At 45.3% G+C, this 12,941-nt stretch overlaps 1 protein-coding gene and 1 long non-coding RNA gene across 2 annotated transcripts; both read right to left on the bottom strand.

Annotated features, from left to right (window-relative positions):
* Positions 1–2,157: 2,157 nt before the first annotated feature.
* Positions 2,158–5,412, bottom strand: LOC118960361. The gene is made up of 5 exons (XM_036974502.1): positions 5,381–5,412; positions 5,104–5,228; positions 4,684–4,720; positions 4,163–4,437; positions 2,158–2,905 (listed from the first exon to the last, which is right to left on the bottom strand). The coding sequence occupies exons 2-5, from the start codon at positions 5,202–5,204 to the stop codon at positions 2,158–2,160; spliced, it is 1,161 nt and encodes a 386-aa protein (XP_036830397.1). The 5' UTR covers positions 5,205–5,228; positions 5,381–5,412.
* Positions 5,413–5,558: 146 nt separating this feature from the next.
* Positions 5,559–8,470, bottom strand: LOC118960364. The gene is made up of 3 exons (XR_005048455.1): positions 8,317–8,470; positions 5,687–5,897; positions 5,559–5,598 (listed from the first exon to the last, which is right to left on the bottom strand). It is a non-coding gene; the product is annotated as an uncharacterized LOC118960364 (long non-coding RNA).
* Positions 8,471–12,941: the final 4,471 nt, after the last annotated feature.

The following is a 12,941-nucleotide window of genomic DNA, read 5'->3' as shown; positions in this document are numbered from 1 at the left end:
TGGCTGACTGCCACTGTTCCGTCTTGTAGAGCCACAAGAGGTTCACAACTTGCACTCAATCCACTACCATGGAGAGGAGAGGTTCTCTTCAAACTGGTGTCGCTCACAACTGACATACTCCTGGTAGGCAGAGTGACATCCTCACTGCATGTGTCAATTACATGGTGGTCTGTGGAGGAGCCACTCGAAGACACAAGGGCTTTAGACCTTTTAGTCAAACTGACTTTTGAAAATGGCTTCTCACTTCTCACAGACGGAGGGCGGCTCCTGTCCTTAACAAGAGCAGTGTCAGGGGACTTTGAGCATCTGAGTGTCTCCACAGGGGTGGAGTCCAGCACATCTTTGGCTGTGGTGACTGACACGGGTGGAAAAGACAAAAAGACGTTCAGTCTATCCTTTACTCTGTGGTACATGGTATGAGCAGCATCCAATAAGGTGTCAAAGACAACTCTGGGATTGAGCTGGGACTGCAGCTTTTTCTCTCCTAGTGGGAAGGAGTCTGTGTCCTCCACTGTGTACCGGGATAGACTTTCAAGGTCTTGCATGATCATATTCACTATATCTTCAGTTGTAGAAACCACATGGTGTGAGAAGGTGCTGCTAGTCATGCTCTGTGGCAAAGAACAGTTGGCTTCGCTAGCAGCTCTGAGAATGGCCTCACGCACAATCAGTTTGGCCGTAGCTTGGAACTCAGCACTGTGAAAGCTCTGGATGGAAATGTTAGAGGATCTGCTGGCTGCACTACGAGATCGCGTGACGTGAGCCTGGCAATCTTGGCTGACGTCCCGTCACTCGAAATGGTGAGGCTCTCTAATTCGAAATTATAGAGTCCAACTTCTGGTTGAAGTCGAAGGATGCATTTGACATGCTCTCGCATTTGACTTCCTTTGAAGTCTCCACCCTCAGCACCGAGATCACCTGTTTGATGACCCTTTAGTGCAGGTGTCGAGGGTGAGCTGGTGGGCTGAGGACATTGAAGAGGTATTACTGTCTGTCTTCTGTACAGGAGATACCTCCACAGTGGTCTCAGTTACAAGTAGTCCAGTGTCATATAACTCAATTTGCACAGGAGTATTTTTTCCCTCAGTGAGAAGGTGAGAGGTGAAAAGCTTCCTCAGTTTGTCCAGGGTTTTGGTATAAATCTTCTGGGAACCTGAACTCACTTCCATCCAGAACATTTTGCGACCTGATTTCGTACGCATGGAGGTCTTATTGACCTCAGATACCTCATGCAGGTCGGAAATAATTCCACCAAATAGATCAGAGGATGCATCCTCAATATTCTCAGCGGAAACGCAGACAGACAGAACTTCTGACAGTTTCCCAGTGTCGGTTTTATCCAGCACGCTAGTATATGTCACAGCTGCATCCTGAATGACCTGAGTGATGCATTGCTCAGCTTTGACGATATACCCCTCCACTGGTTGACCATGGAGGATGTCAACTTTATCAACAGGGAGCACATTCTGAATACTCACATTCTCCTCTGATGGGCGTGGGCTGTTGAAGATAATGCTCTCAGTGACCATGTTAGAGGAGGCGAGAGATGAGTCGAGAAGCAGAGACCTGTATATTGTCGAGGTGGAGATCTCTGGGTGCTTAATCATAGCAGCCTCCTCCAAAATGGCCGACGGGCCCTGGAGGATGTCAGAAATATCCATGTCCTCAATGCTCTCTACCAGAGACGATAGTAGGTCTCTGGCTGACAGGTCGGTTGGTCTCTGGTTCTCGAGCTCCATTTTGATTGCTTGACAGACCGTTGCTGCAGCAACAGCAGAGCTACAACACAACTGCTTCAAGGTGGAGTCAGAAATAGATGACAGATCTGTCATGGACATGGTGGAGAGTTGACTCTCAGAGACAAAGGGTCTGAGTTTGACAGACACCTGTCTGACCAAGTCCCCAGCAAGAGCTCTCATATCTATTGCTCCACTAGCTGAGTTGTAGGAGCAGGCACTCTGTGGCCTTGACGGGCTCCTGCTATCCAAAAATCCTGTTATCCCAAAAACCTCAAGTACAAGATCCACAACATCGGATGACACTTCTGACATTCTGTTGTGGGACAGAAATTGACTTGGATGAACGGTGCCTGCATTCAGAGTCCAGTCGCAAACAGAGTTGTCGGACTGACTCTGGACTACTGGAACTAGACAGGTTTCACTTGGACCTTGGCCAAAGAGTTCTGCCATTTGAGCAGAACTGATTTAAGACCTTTGACTTGGAAATGTTCAGCAGTGGGTCGTTGTTGGACAGTCTGGTGGACGGTCTGCTAACCGATCTCTGAACAACTAGGCTTTGTATTTCTGCCGAAACGGCAGTGAGAAAATAGGTCAAGGGGCTGGTCGCTCGTCCCTTGTTTCCTCCGTTGGCTTTAGCCTTAAAGATGCTATCTATGATGATGACTATAACCTGTCCAGCCAGAGGACCCAATATGGCCTCAAGCTCCCTCTCTAACTCAAGGGGAGACTTGTAGCCGTGCGCAATATGCTCTATGGCATGGGAATACATCTTAGCAGACACCATGCTTAGCATTTCTTGGGCAAACTGCTGACTTGCTGAGATACTACCAGACAGCGGACCTAGAGTTCCCTGACTGAAACTTTGCATTAGCTCAGCCAATCTGGAGTTGAGAAGGTTCATTACCAACTCTACAATACCCATCATAAACCTGGTGTCCGTTGGTATTTTGACAGGTCTGTATTTCTCCCGTCTACTCCAACTGGATGACAGTACGATGCCACTCTGCGACTGGCCTCTCTGGACCATGTTGAAGACAGAATCCTCAGAGATTCCAAACACAGAACTCAGTGGTGCCGAGTGGGGTCTGTGTCTCATCTCTCTATCACCACCCTCAGGTGAGGAGACATATCGCTCTTCGTCATCACTCAGCAAAGAGGTCATGGACCTGCAGAATGCACAACAGAAATGAATAGTACATGATAACAAAATACAACATATGATCCAAGAATTTGGAAGTACCTAAGTAGTATTTCTCTCTAGGTGGATCTGGAATGGATATTTGTACTTATAACAAGGGACATGGGAATAATGTTTTTAGAAAGACCTACAAGAAGAGGAGGGGAAAGGGGTGAGTACCTATGAGAGGAGGGGATAGGGGTGAGTACCTATGAGAGGAGGGGATAGGGGTAGGTACCTATGAGAGGAGGGGAAAGGGGTAAGTACCTATGAGAGGAGGGGATAGGGGTGAGTACCTATGAGAGGAGGGGAAAGGGGTAGGTACCTATGAGAGCAGGGGATAGGGATAAGTACCTGTGAGAGGAGGGGATAGGGGTAGGTACCTATGAGAGGAGGGGATAGGGGTAGGTACCTGTGAGAGGAGGGGATAGGGGTGAGTACCTGTGAGAGGAGGGGAAAGGGGTAGGTACCTATGAGAGGAGGGGAAAGGGGTAGGTACCTGTGAGAGGAGGGGATAGGGGTAGGTACCTATGAGAGGAGGGGATAGGGTAGGTACCTGTGAGAGGAGGGGATAGGGGTAGGTACCTGTGAGAGGAGGGGATAGGGGTGAGTACCTGTGAGAGGAGGGGAAAGGGGTAGGTACCTGTGAGAGGAGGGGATAGGGGTGAGTACCTGTGAGAGGAGGGGATAGGGGTAGGTACCTATGAGAGGAGGGGATAGGGATAAGTACCTGTGAGAGGAGGGGATAGGGGTGAGTACCTGTGAGAGGGGGATAGGGGTGAGTACCTGTGAGAGGAGGGGATAGGGGTAGGTACCTATGAGAGCAGGGGATAGGGATAAGTACCTGTGAGAGGAGGGGATAGGGGTAGGTACCTGTGAGAGGAGGGGATAGGGGTAGGTACCTATGAGAGGAGGGGATAGGGATAAGTACCTGTGAGAGGAGGGGATAGGGGTAAGTACCTGTGAGAGGAGGGGATAGGGGTAAGTACCTATGAGAGGAGGGGATAGGGTACCTATGAGAGGAGGGGATAGGGATAAGTACCTGTGAGAGGAGGGGATAGGGGTAAGTACCTATGAGAGGAGGGGATAGGGGTAGGTACCTGTGAGAGGAGGGGATAGGGGTAGGTGTACCTGTGAGAGGAGGGGATAGGAGTTGGTACTATGAGAGGAGGGGATAGGGGTAAGTACCTGTGAGAGGAAGGGATAGGGGTAGGTACCTATGAGAGGAGGGGATAGGGGTAAGTACCTGTGAGAGGAGGGGAAAGGCGTGGGAGTTTGTGTGCTGCAAGTAGTTCTTGAACTGATGCGTCTACTGGGTCCACCACGAAAGCTGAATCTGACGCTGCGGCCAAGAGAGCTCACTTCTCTAGCCTCATTACTTCCTGATCCAGAAGAGCTTGACGAATCAGAGAGCCTGATCTGCATGGTGAGGTCAAGGGCGGGAACGACCACAGTGGATGTAGACTCCATCACCCAATTTGTAATATCCATGCACCTAGCACTAAACTCATCTCTGCTCATCTGAAATGTTAAAAGACCATACAGAGTTAGTTTGTTAACGGAGCTGCACTGCTGCACCATGTGTTTACTCAAGCTAGTCAATTAAAGCAGTGGTTCAGGATGTTCCACAATGCTGGAAAGGGGGGGCCTGAGGGAAAGTTTGGGAACCTCTGAATTAAAGGTCCTGCACGATTTCCACCAATAGGAGTTTGGAATGTTTGGTCCATCTTACCAACATGAACTACTTTAGAAGTGACTATAACTCACCCCGGCACGCATATTCTCACTCAGCAGATTCCAATGGCTGAAAAGTAAATTAAAAAAGATACACAATTAAACTACATGACATTACCTCTATTCTCTTAGATTACGGTATGGATGGACCTCTACGGAACTAGGCCACATCCAAACATCCCTGATTGGTCAGTTGAGTCCCTTGTATTTGCCCGAGACACCTCACCTCCTTCTCAAAACCCATAGGACGAGATGGTCAAAAGGGAGGGCTTTCTCATCCAATGGGTTTTGAGAAGGAGGCGAGAAGAGAGGACTCGAGGAGAATGCAATTGAGATTGTCCCTATGGGTACGTCTCAAATGGCCCCTATTCCTTAAATACGGAACTATTGTTGACCAAGGCTCTAATAGGGAACATATCTAGGGGATGCACAGGGAACCAAAGAGCAACTAACCCATCCTTCATGTCCTGCACAAAGGTGTGTAGGTCTGGGTAGCTTCTCTTTCCCCTGCTGAGGGTGAGGCTGGTCTGGGAGGCTGCAGCCTTGCGGGTCATGGTAGTGAAGGTCACCACTTTAGCCTGATGGGGACGACAGAAAGCAGACTTAGGCTGGAATTCAATCAAATTCGCCATGCAGTGTTAACGTAATGTCTGTTTACGAACTACTGTCTGCGTGCACAAACAGACATGTACACACACACACACACACACTGTTATCTGGAAGCATTTACCTTTGCCACTCGTTCAGTCTCCTGGCATTGAGATGGCCGGCTGTTTCTACATCATCACTCTCCTGCATCACACTCTCTCCTTCGACCTCCAGTGTCAGAGTTGATGTGGATGTCTTCAGATCAACCCGATTCAACTCACTCTCTCCTTCGACCTCCAGTTAGAGTTGATGTGGATGTCTCAGATCAACCTGATTCAACTCACTCTCTCCTTTGGCCTCCTAGATTAGAATACCTTTACTAGCTCAAGCTTGACAATTAATTTGTCATTTAATCTTCAATGCATCATTAAAACACAAAACATCATACCTCCTGTGACTGAGATGGGATGACAATGGCCTCGTCCAACTCACTCTCTCCTTCAACCTCCTGTGACTGAGATGTGCCATCTGTCTTCAGATCAGCTTCCTGCATCTCAATCTCTCCTTCAGCCTCTAGTGACAGAGTTGGGATATCTGTCTCTAGAACAGCCTCTTCCAACTTGGTCTGTCTCTCAACCTCTCTGTGATCTTTATCAGATCTAGATACAGAAAAAGGAATCTCTCTAAGGTCACTATAAAATCACCAGAACATCATGTCAGGTGTACAGTTCAGTTTACCAGTCAAATTGCCGTGATCAGAGGCTCTATCCTTTCTAGTGATTCTATTTCTATGGTCACATCATAATGCATCATATCTATGCTTGTGTCCGAAATAGCACCCTATTTCCAATATAATGCACTTCTTTTGGCCGGAGCCCTATAGAGTGCCACAGGAATGAGTCATAATCCCCATAAAACATAGTAGTCAAACAGGGAAATGGTTCCAATCGTTTTTACACCATACACTTTTCCCATAGTGGATTTTAGAAACACTTAAAATAAGGGCTGTGTTTCAGGTAGGCTTACCCTGGTGTGACATTTTGATAACTGTAAATCTCTCTAGGACAAGGTGACTTTTATCAATATATTTGCCTGTATTTACCCCCCAAAAATGAAATGCTAATTATCTGCTAATGTGGCTATCATAAAGAACTACAAATGCCACGATGATCATGCTGATCGAGGCAAAGGTAAGAATCTCTTGATTAACTATCTAATGTTAGCTAAATGTAGTAATTAATAAATTGGCTACATTTCTTTAAATGGCCAATTCTGTGAACTGTTTAGTGCAAGTTTTAAATTGACACAAAACCTGTTAGCAAAGGTGTCAGCTAGAAATGACGTTTAGGAGCTTGCAGGGATTTGTAGTTTTGCATGTCTACTTTGATGCTAATTACACATTTCGAATCTGAGAGTAAATAGAGCCAAATGTATTGCTAAAAGTCACCTTGTCCGTGACAGATGTACATGGTTCTAAAAATGGCACACCAGGGTAAGCCTACATGAAACACAGCCCTTATTTTATGTGTTTCTGAAATCGCCTATGAGAAAAATGAATGGTGGAAAAACGATTGGAACCATTTCCTTCCCTGTTTGACTGCAAGGTTTTATGGGTATTATGACACCTAAAAAGACGGGTTGGTTGTTTAGCAACAAAACTGGCATGTAACTGGGTAAAATGACAAAGTAAATAGACAGGGTTCGCTTAGAACGTTGACAACATGTAAACTATATTTAGTCTCTAAATGTTACCGGCAAACAAATACATTTGCATAATGAGCACTTGCTAGCTGAGGTTTAGAGTCATAACAAGATACACGCATTCCGGCCATTGATGAGCGAGCGCATGTTTTTCATGACCAGCCAACCAGTGTATGGATCTTAGTTAAAAGTAGTGCACTAGCCTACATAGGGAATAGGGTGCCATTTAGGACGTAAATGTGAAGGTGGTGTCATAGCCTTTGACCCTAGACCCCCATTTGACCCACAACAGATTCTACTGTACCTTTAGCCAACTCTCATGACTCCCCGGCCATAGAATTTGTAGTTTGATATTACAGAATGAATAGCACATAATTTCATTTATTTAACAATATTTAATCCACAGTAATTAATATAAATGGGTATTTCAAAATAATTATAAACTGTGTGGATTGAGACCTGAATGCTGATTGCTGAAAGCCGTGGTATATCAGACTGTATACCATGGGTATGACAAAACATGTATTTTTTACTGCTCTAATTATGTTGGTAACCAGTTTATAATAGCAATAAGGCACCTCGGGATTCGTGATATATGGCCAATATACGTCGCCAGACCCACTGACTCCAGGTCATCTACAAGTCCATGCTAGGTAAAGCTCCGCCTTATCTCAGTTCACTGGTCACGATGGCAACACCCACCCGTAGCACGCGCTCCAGCAGGTGTATCTCACTGATCATCCCTAAAGCCAACACCTCATTTTGCCGCCTTTCGTTCCAGTTCTCTGCTGCCTGTGACTGGAACGAACTGCAAACATCGCTGAAGTTGGAGACTTTTATCTCCCTCACAATCTTAAAACATCTGCTATCTGAGCAGCTAACCCATCGCTGCAGCTGTACATAGTCTATCGGTAAATAGCCCACCCAATTTTACCTACCTCATCCCCATACTTTATATTTATTTACTTTTCTGCTCTTTTGCACACCAATATCTGTACATGACCATCTGATCATTTATTTATCACTTCAGTGTTAATCTGCAAAATTGTAATTATTCGCCTACCTCCTCATGCCTTTTGCACACAATGTATATAGACTTTTTTTCCTACTGTGTTATTGACTTAATGTTTACTCCATGTGTGTAACTGTGTTGTCTGTTCACACTGCTATGCTTTATCTTGGCCAGGTCGCAGTTGCAAATGAGAACTTGTTCTCAACTAGCCTACCTGGTTAAATAAAGGTGAAATAAATCAAATAAATATACCATGGCTAAGGGCTGTGTCCTAGCACTTCGGGTTGTAAGAACAGCCCTTAGCCGTGGTATATTGACCATATACCACAACCGCTTGGGCCTTATTGCTTAAATAACATGCCTACCTTGAACTCTTTCTTCTCACGTCCTTGCAAAATCAGCACATTTCCTTGCCAAAATGAACGCTCCTCCAGGACTAGCGAGAATCAGACTGAACTGCTCCCGGTTTCTCATCAGTTTCAACGTTTATCAGTGATGACGTAACAATGCTGTACAGATTTGACGCACTTCCAATCTCGTGCTGATGCAACGCCCTGAGCGGTTGAAAGCTCACGCATGGAAATCCTGCGAGTTGTACACAAATGTAGGCTACTATTGCCCTTAAAAATGTCATGTTGTGGACGCAATGCAAAATAAAATAAAATACATAACCCACACCGATAACCCAGAGTTCATCATTAAATAACATTTATTACTCATAAAATATACAGCAAACTTCAGATACTGAAAGAATTCATGGGAGTTTCGAATTCAGTCACCATTTCATATGTACATGCTAGTTTCATCCGTTTAAAATAATGATAATGACACGAAAAACCTGTGAACCTGTGACTCTTGTTGCTGATTTGGTGAACATAGCAAATGTATTGCACATATTTCCAGTTAAAATGATTTTCAAAAAGAGAAAAACGGGGATATGAACATTCAATCACATACAAGGATTGAGAGGTTTCATTTTTTGAAGAAGTGAAAGCAAGCAACACCTGTTAAAAAACATTGATTATAAGACCAAAGACAAATAATATCGATATTTATTTTCCAACAGAAGAAAATCTAAATGCTGCTGTCCTACCATTGGATTACAATGTTTCTCCTCTCCAAGGGAGACATGTTTTCCACCTCACATGCCTCTGGATAGTATCAGTGCTTTTCACAAACGTTGTAGTACTTAGTGTGCATCATTGTTGTCGCTCATACAGGTGCCCCTACTCTCCTAACCTCCCCTCAGTAACTAACGAAGGCACAAAATGACAAATATCACAAGAAAGAAAACATGAATTAATTATTAACTTTCTAAAATACTTTCTAGAGGCCAAAGGACAGGTAGGTTTAATAATGTAATAGGTCCCTTCAAATAGTCCTGTGCTCACATACCAGCATCCTAAATGGCACTGCTTTTGACCAGAACCCTATGGACCCTGTTCAACAGTAGTGTACTATTCAGTATAGGGTTCCATTTGGGATGCATTAAATCTTTACAATTACTCATCAGAGCAAATGGTACCATTTTTTTATTCCCACAGAGCTTAAGACATGAATGATTTTATTAAAATATTTGTTCATACAAATGTATGATTTCCCCTCCTCCCACATGGATTACAGACAAGAGGTAGTGGCGTTCTGACTGTCTTAGTGTGCGGATAAACATGACAATCACTCTCATGAAACTTAAATGAAACATCACTCCTTATGTCTTTCTCAGCACAAACACTCAGCCCAATTTCTATACTCAAAACAGTTTTGAAAATGCCGAAACGCAGGTTTCTACCGTTTAGGGCCTTTGTGGGTAAAGGTAAAGATGGGGTATAGCAGCAGCAGTTTCCTCTGAAGTCCAGTATCTGCGGAAGGGAAACCTGGTGGTACGAGAGGATGAGTGTGGGCCTGTTGTGCTTCCCCCTATCCCTCCCTCTTCTCTCTCACTGTCTGAGGGACTCTTAAGGTTCCTGTGCGGATGGCTTGGTTCGTGCCTCCGAAGCTGGCTGGGGATTTAAGCAACGCTGTGTTTATGTGTGTATTTGTTTGTGGCCTCTGGCCCACTTCGCTGTCCCTCTGTCCAGTACGTACCGTTGTAGCAGGCCCAGTGTAGTGGCGTGTAGCCCTGGTTGTCTGTGATGAGGGGAGGGTCCACACTGACTGGGCGGTGTGTAGGAGCCACCCCAGCAACCCGATGTGTCCGGACAACGCCACCAGGTGGACATGGCCCGCACCTTACCTTCCCGAACCAGGAAGCTGGCGCTGTGCTGCACTCCTCGTGACCGTCACCGCCTAGGAGGAAGGGAAGGGAGGGGAGGCAAGAATGGATTTGAATAATTTATAATCAATTAAATAATAAGGAATCATAATAGGTATATTTGGGATAATTCATATTCCATGCTAGATCCCACACCAAAAGCCATCCCTAGTAGTTCAATGGCCCCATCCCTAGATCAGAACAAGCCTCCCCCTCTCTTTCTGTGTGTGAGCGCGTACAGCCAACTCTCCTCGCAACCCTTCTGTGTAGAGCGTTCTGTGCCATTTGTCTTTGGCTTCTACGCTGGCTCCCTTGTTGAAACAGTGAGTACACACAGTCTGTGTGTCCGCTCAGCACCGACAGCGTCAGAGGGGTTTGATACACAAGAAACAGGTCATATTACAAACTGGTAATAACCAGGCTGAGTCCCAAATGGCAACCTATTCCCTATATGGTACACTACTCTTGACCTGAGCCCATAGGACTTTGGTTTAAAGTACTGTACAAGTAGGGTATAGGTTGCCATTTGGGATGCAGCCCCAGTTTCAAATCTCTTTATTTCAGGAATTGTATCCAAAAACCCAAGTGACTATTCCCGTCTTGAATGTCCGCTGCACTCTGGAGGTCAGCATTTCCAATCAGCAAACGCAAACACTCCGAATGACCGTTGGTTGCTAGAGGAAGATAAACAGAGAGGATATAAGAATGTGAGATGATTGACCTTCAGTAGCTAGAGGTGGAAAAATGAGAAGATATAAGAATGTGAGATGATTGACCATTGGTAGCTAGAGGAGGATAAACAGAGAGCATTTAAGAATGGTCAGATGATTGACTATTGGTAGCTAGAGGAGGATAAACAGAGAGGATATGAGCAGATGCTGGATGACTATAACCTTCACATGAACAGACAGATTCAAGAACAGTGGTGTTGGTAGATGACATCCTCATGATGTTAACACAGCAGATAATAATGAATTTTGGGTCTGAGGCCATCGAAGCCTGTCACCTGCTAGCTGTGTACCTGGCTCTGGATAGAAGTCTCCCTGTGCACTGATCTAGGATCAGCTTACCCTCCCTAGATCCTCAATCATTAGTGGAGAACATGACAAAAAAGGACCTTAGATCAGTGTCTAGTGGGCATTTCACACGATACCATGTAACATCCCTAGAGTGGACATTGTCATCCTAGCAACATGACCAAACAATGGCCATCTTGGTCAGGAAAACGTTTTAATTACAGAAGCTCTATGTGATATCCTTATGTCTACCTGCAGCGTGGATGGGGGTCCTCTTCAGAGTGAAGTCTTTAACCAGGATGGAGGCTCCTGGTTGATGAGGACGTCAACACACTCCACATATCTTTTTAAGGCAGCCAGGTCCAGAGGGGTGCGCCCCTGGCTGTCCCTCACGTCTAGATCCAGCAGAGACTGAACCAGGGACCTCCATAGCATGGTGGTGACTGTGGTACGCCTGAATAGATATTCACTCTTAATATAATCAATGTCCTAGAGTAGACCCGTGGTACGCCTGAACAGAAATACAGTGCTAGACCTCTAAAGTAGACCAGAGTCTTTCAATCGGGAGCCCATTTTTGCTCCCGCCCAGCATCAACATCGGAGGTTCCTGCAAGCGTGGGATGAGAACAAAACACTCTACTTCTCTTCTGAGGTTGATTAACTCAAATGGCAAAATAAGGAAATCATCCTCATCATCACTGTGTAGAATATGCATGTATTTTACACTAATCAGGAATAGATCGGAATATGGTGTGTGAGTCTGTCTGGACAGTCAACTTCCTGTGGAAAATCTACACCATGCTTGCATCCCAGATAGCACCCTATTCCCTATGTAGTGAACTACTTTTGATCAGGGCCTATAAGGATCTGGTCAAACGTAGTGTACTAAATAGGGAATAGGGTGCCATTTGTCATATGGAGACCACTACAGGAGCAGGTAGGCTTTACTCACAGCGAGGTGTAGAGGGCTGATGGAGCTCTGACATCAGAGTCGTTAAGGATGTCTGTCCCTGAGGTTTCAATTAGTTGAGGAAAGACAAGAACGGCCAGTTCAGACTTGGAAAAAGAACATCAAGAGTGACGATGCGTCCACGACAAACATGCAGCCACACCTTAAAACCTACTGTTGGGTTCTGAGAATATGAAATATACTAATCATGTCACTGAGGGAGAGAGCTTAATGTATAACGTTTACATATGTCAGGATATGTTATTGTTAGCCATCAGGATCCTATGGGTGGGATCCTCTGGGATGAGAAGAGACACAGTCTGGTACCAATCACCATGTCAGCCTTGAGTTGGGAGGAGTGAGCACTTTGGGGTAGCGGTCAGGTCAGATGAATTGAGGAAGAACAGATATCACCAAGGTTCTGTCTAGCAACAGAGATGCATTGGCTGTTTAGAGGTGTAGGAGCAGACTCAGCATAGGAGAGAGGATTAAATATCAGTGCTTGTGTGAATATGTTTTTTGTCTAATGCAGATGTCTTGACCCTCTGGGAAGAATAAACTTGGTTCAAGCATTCATAGTGTCCGTCGAGTTTTACTCTGAGAATTAGAACCTAACAGTTGGCATGCGAGCAGGGTTCACCGCGATTTGCAGTCGAACTAGAGATTAAGAAACAGTGAAACAGAAACAAGGTAAGCAAAGTTCCTACACCCGTTATCACTATTCTGACATCTTGGGAGATGAGAGTCGTAGCTGAACCAATTATAGGGTACGAA

Source organism: Oncorhynchus mykiss, unplaced genomic scaffold (assembly GCF_013265735.2).
Source record: "Oncorhynchus mykiss isolate Arlee unplaced genomic scaffold, USDA_OmykA_1.1 un_scaffold_608, whole genome shotgun sequence".
In the NCBI taxonomy this organism is placed as follows: Eukaryota; Metazoa; Chordata; class Actinopteri; order Salmoniformes; family Salmonidae; genus Oncorhynchus; species Oncorhynchus mykiss.
The sequence above is the reverse complement of the archived record's forward strand: the minus strand, read 5'-3'. Positions and strand labels throughout refer to the sequence as shown.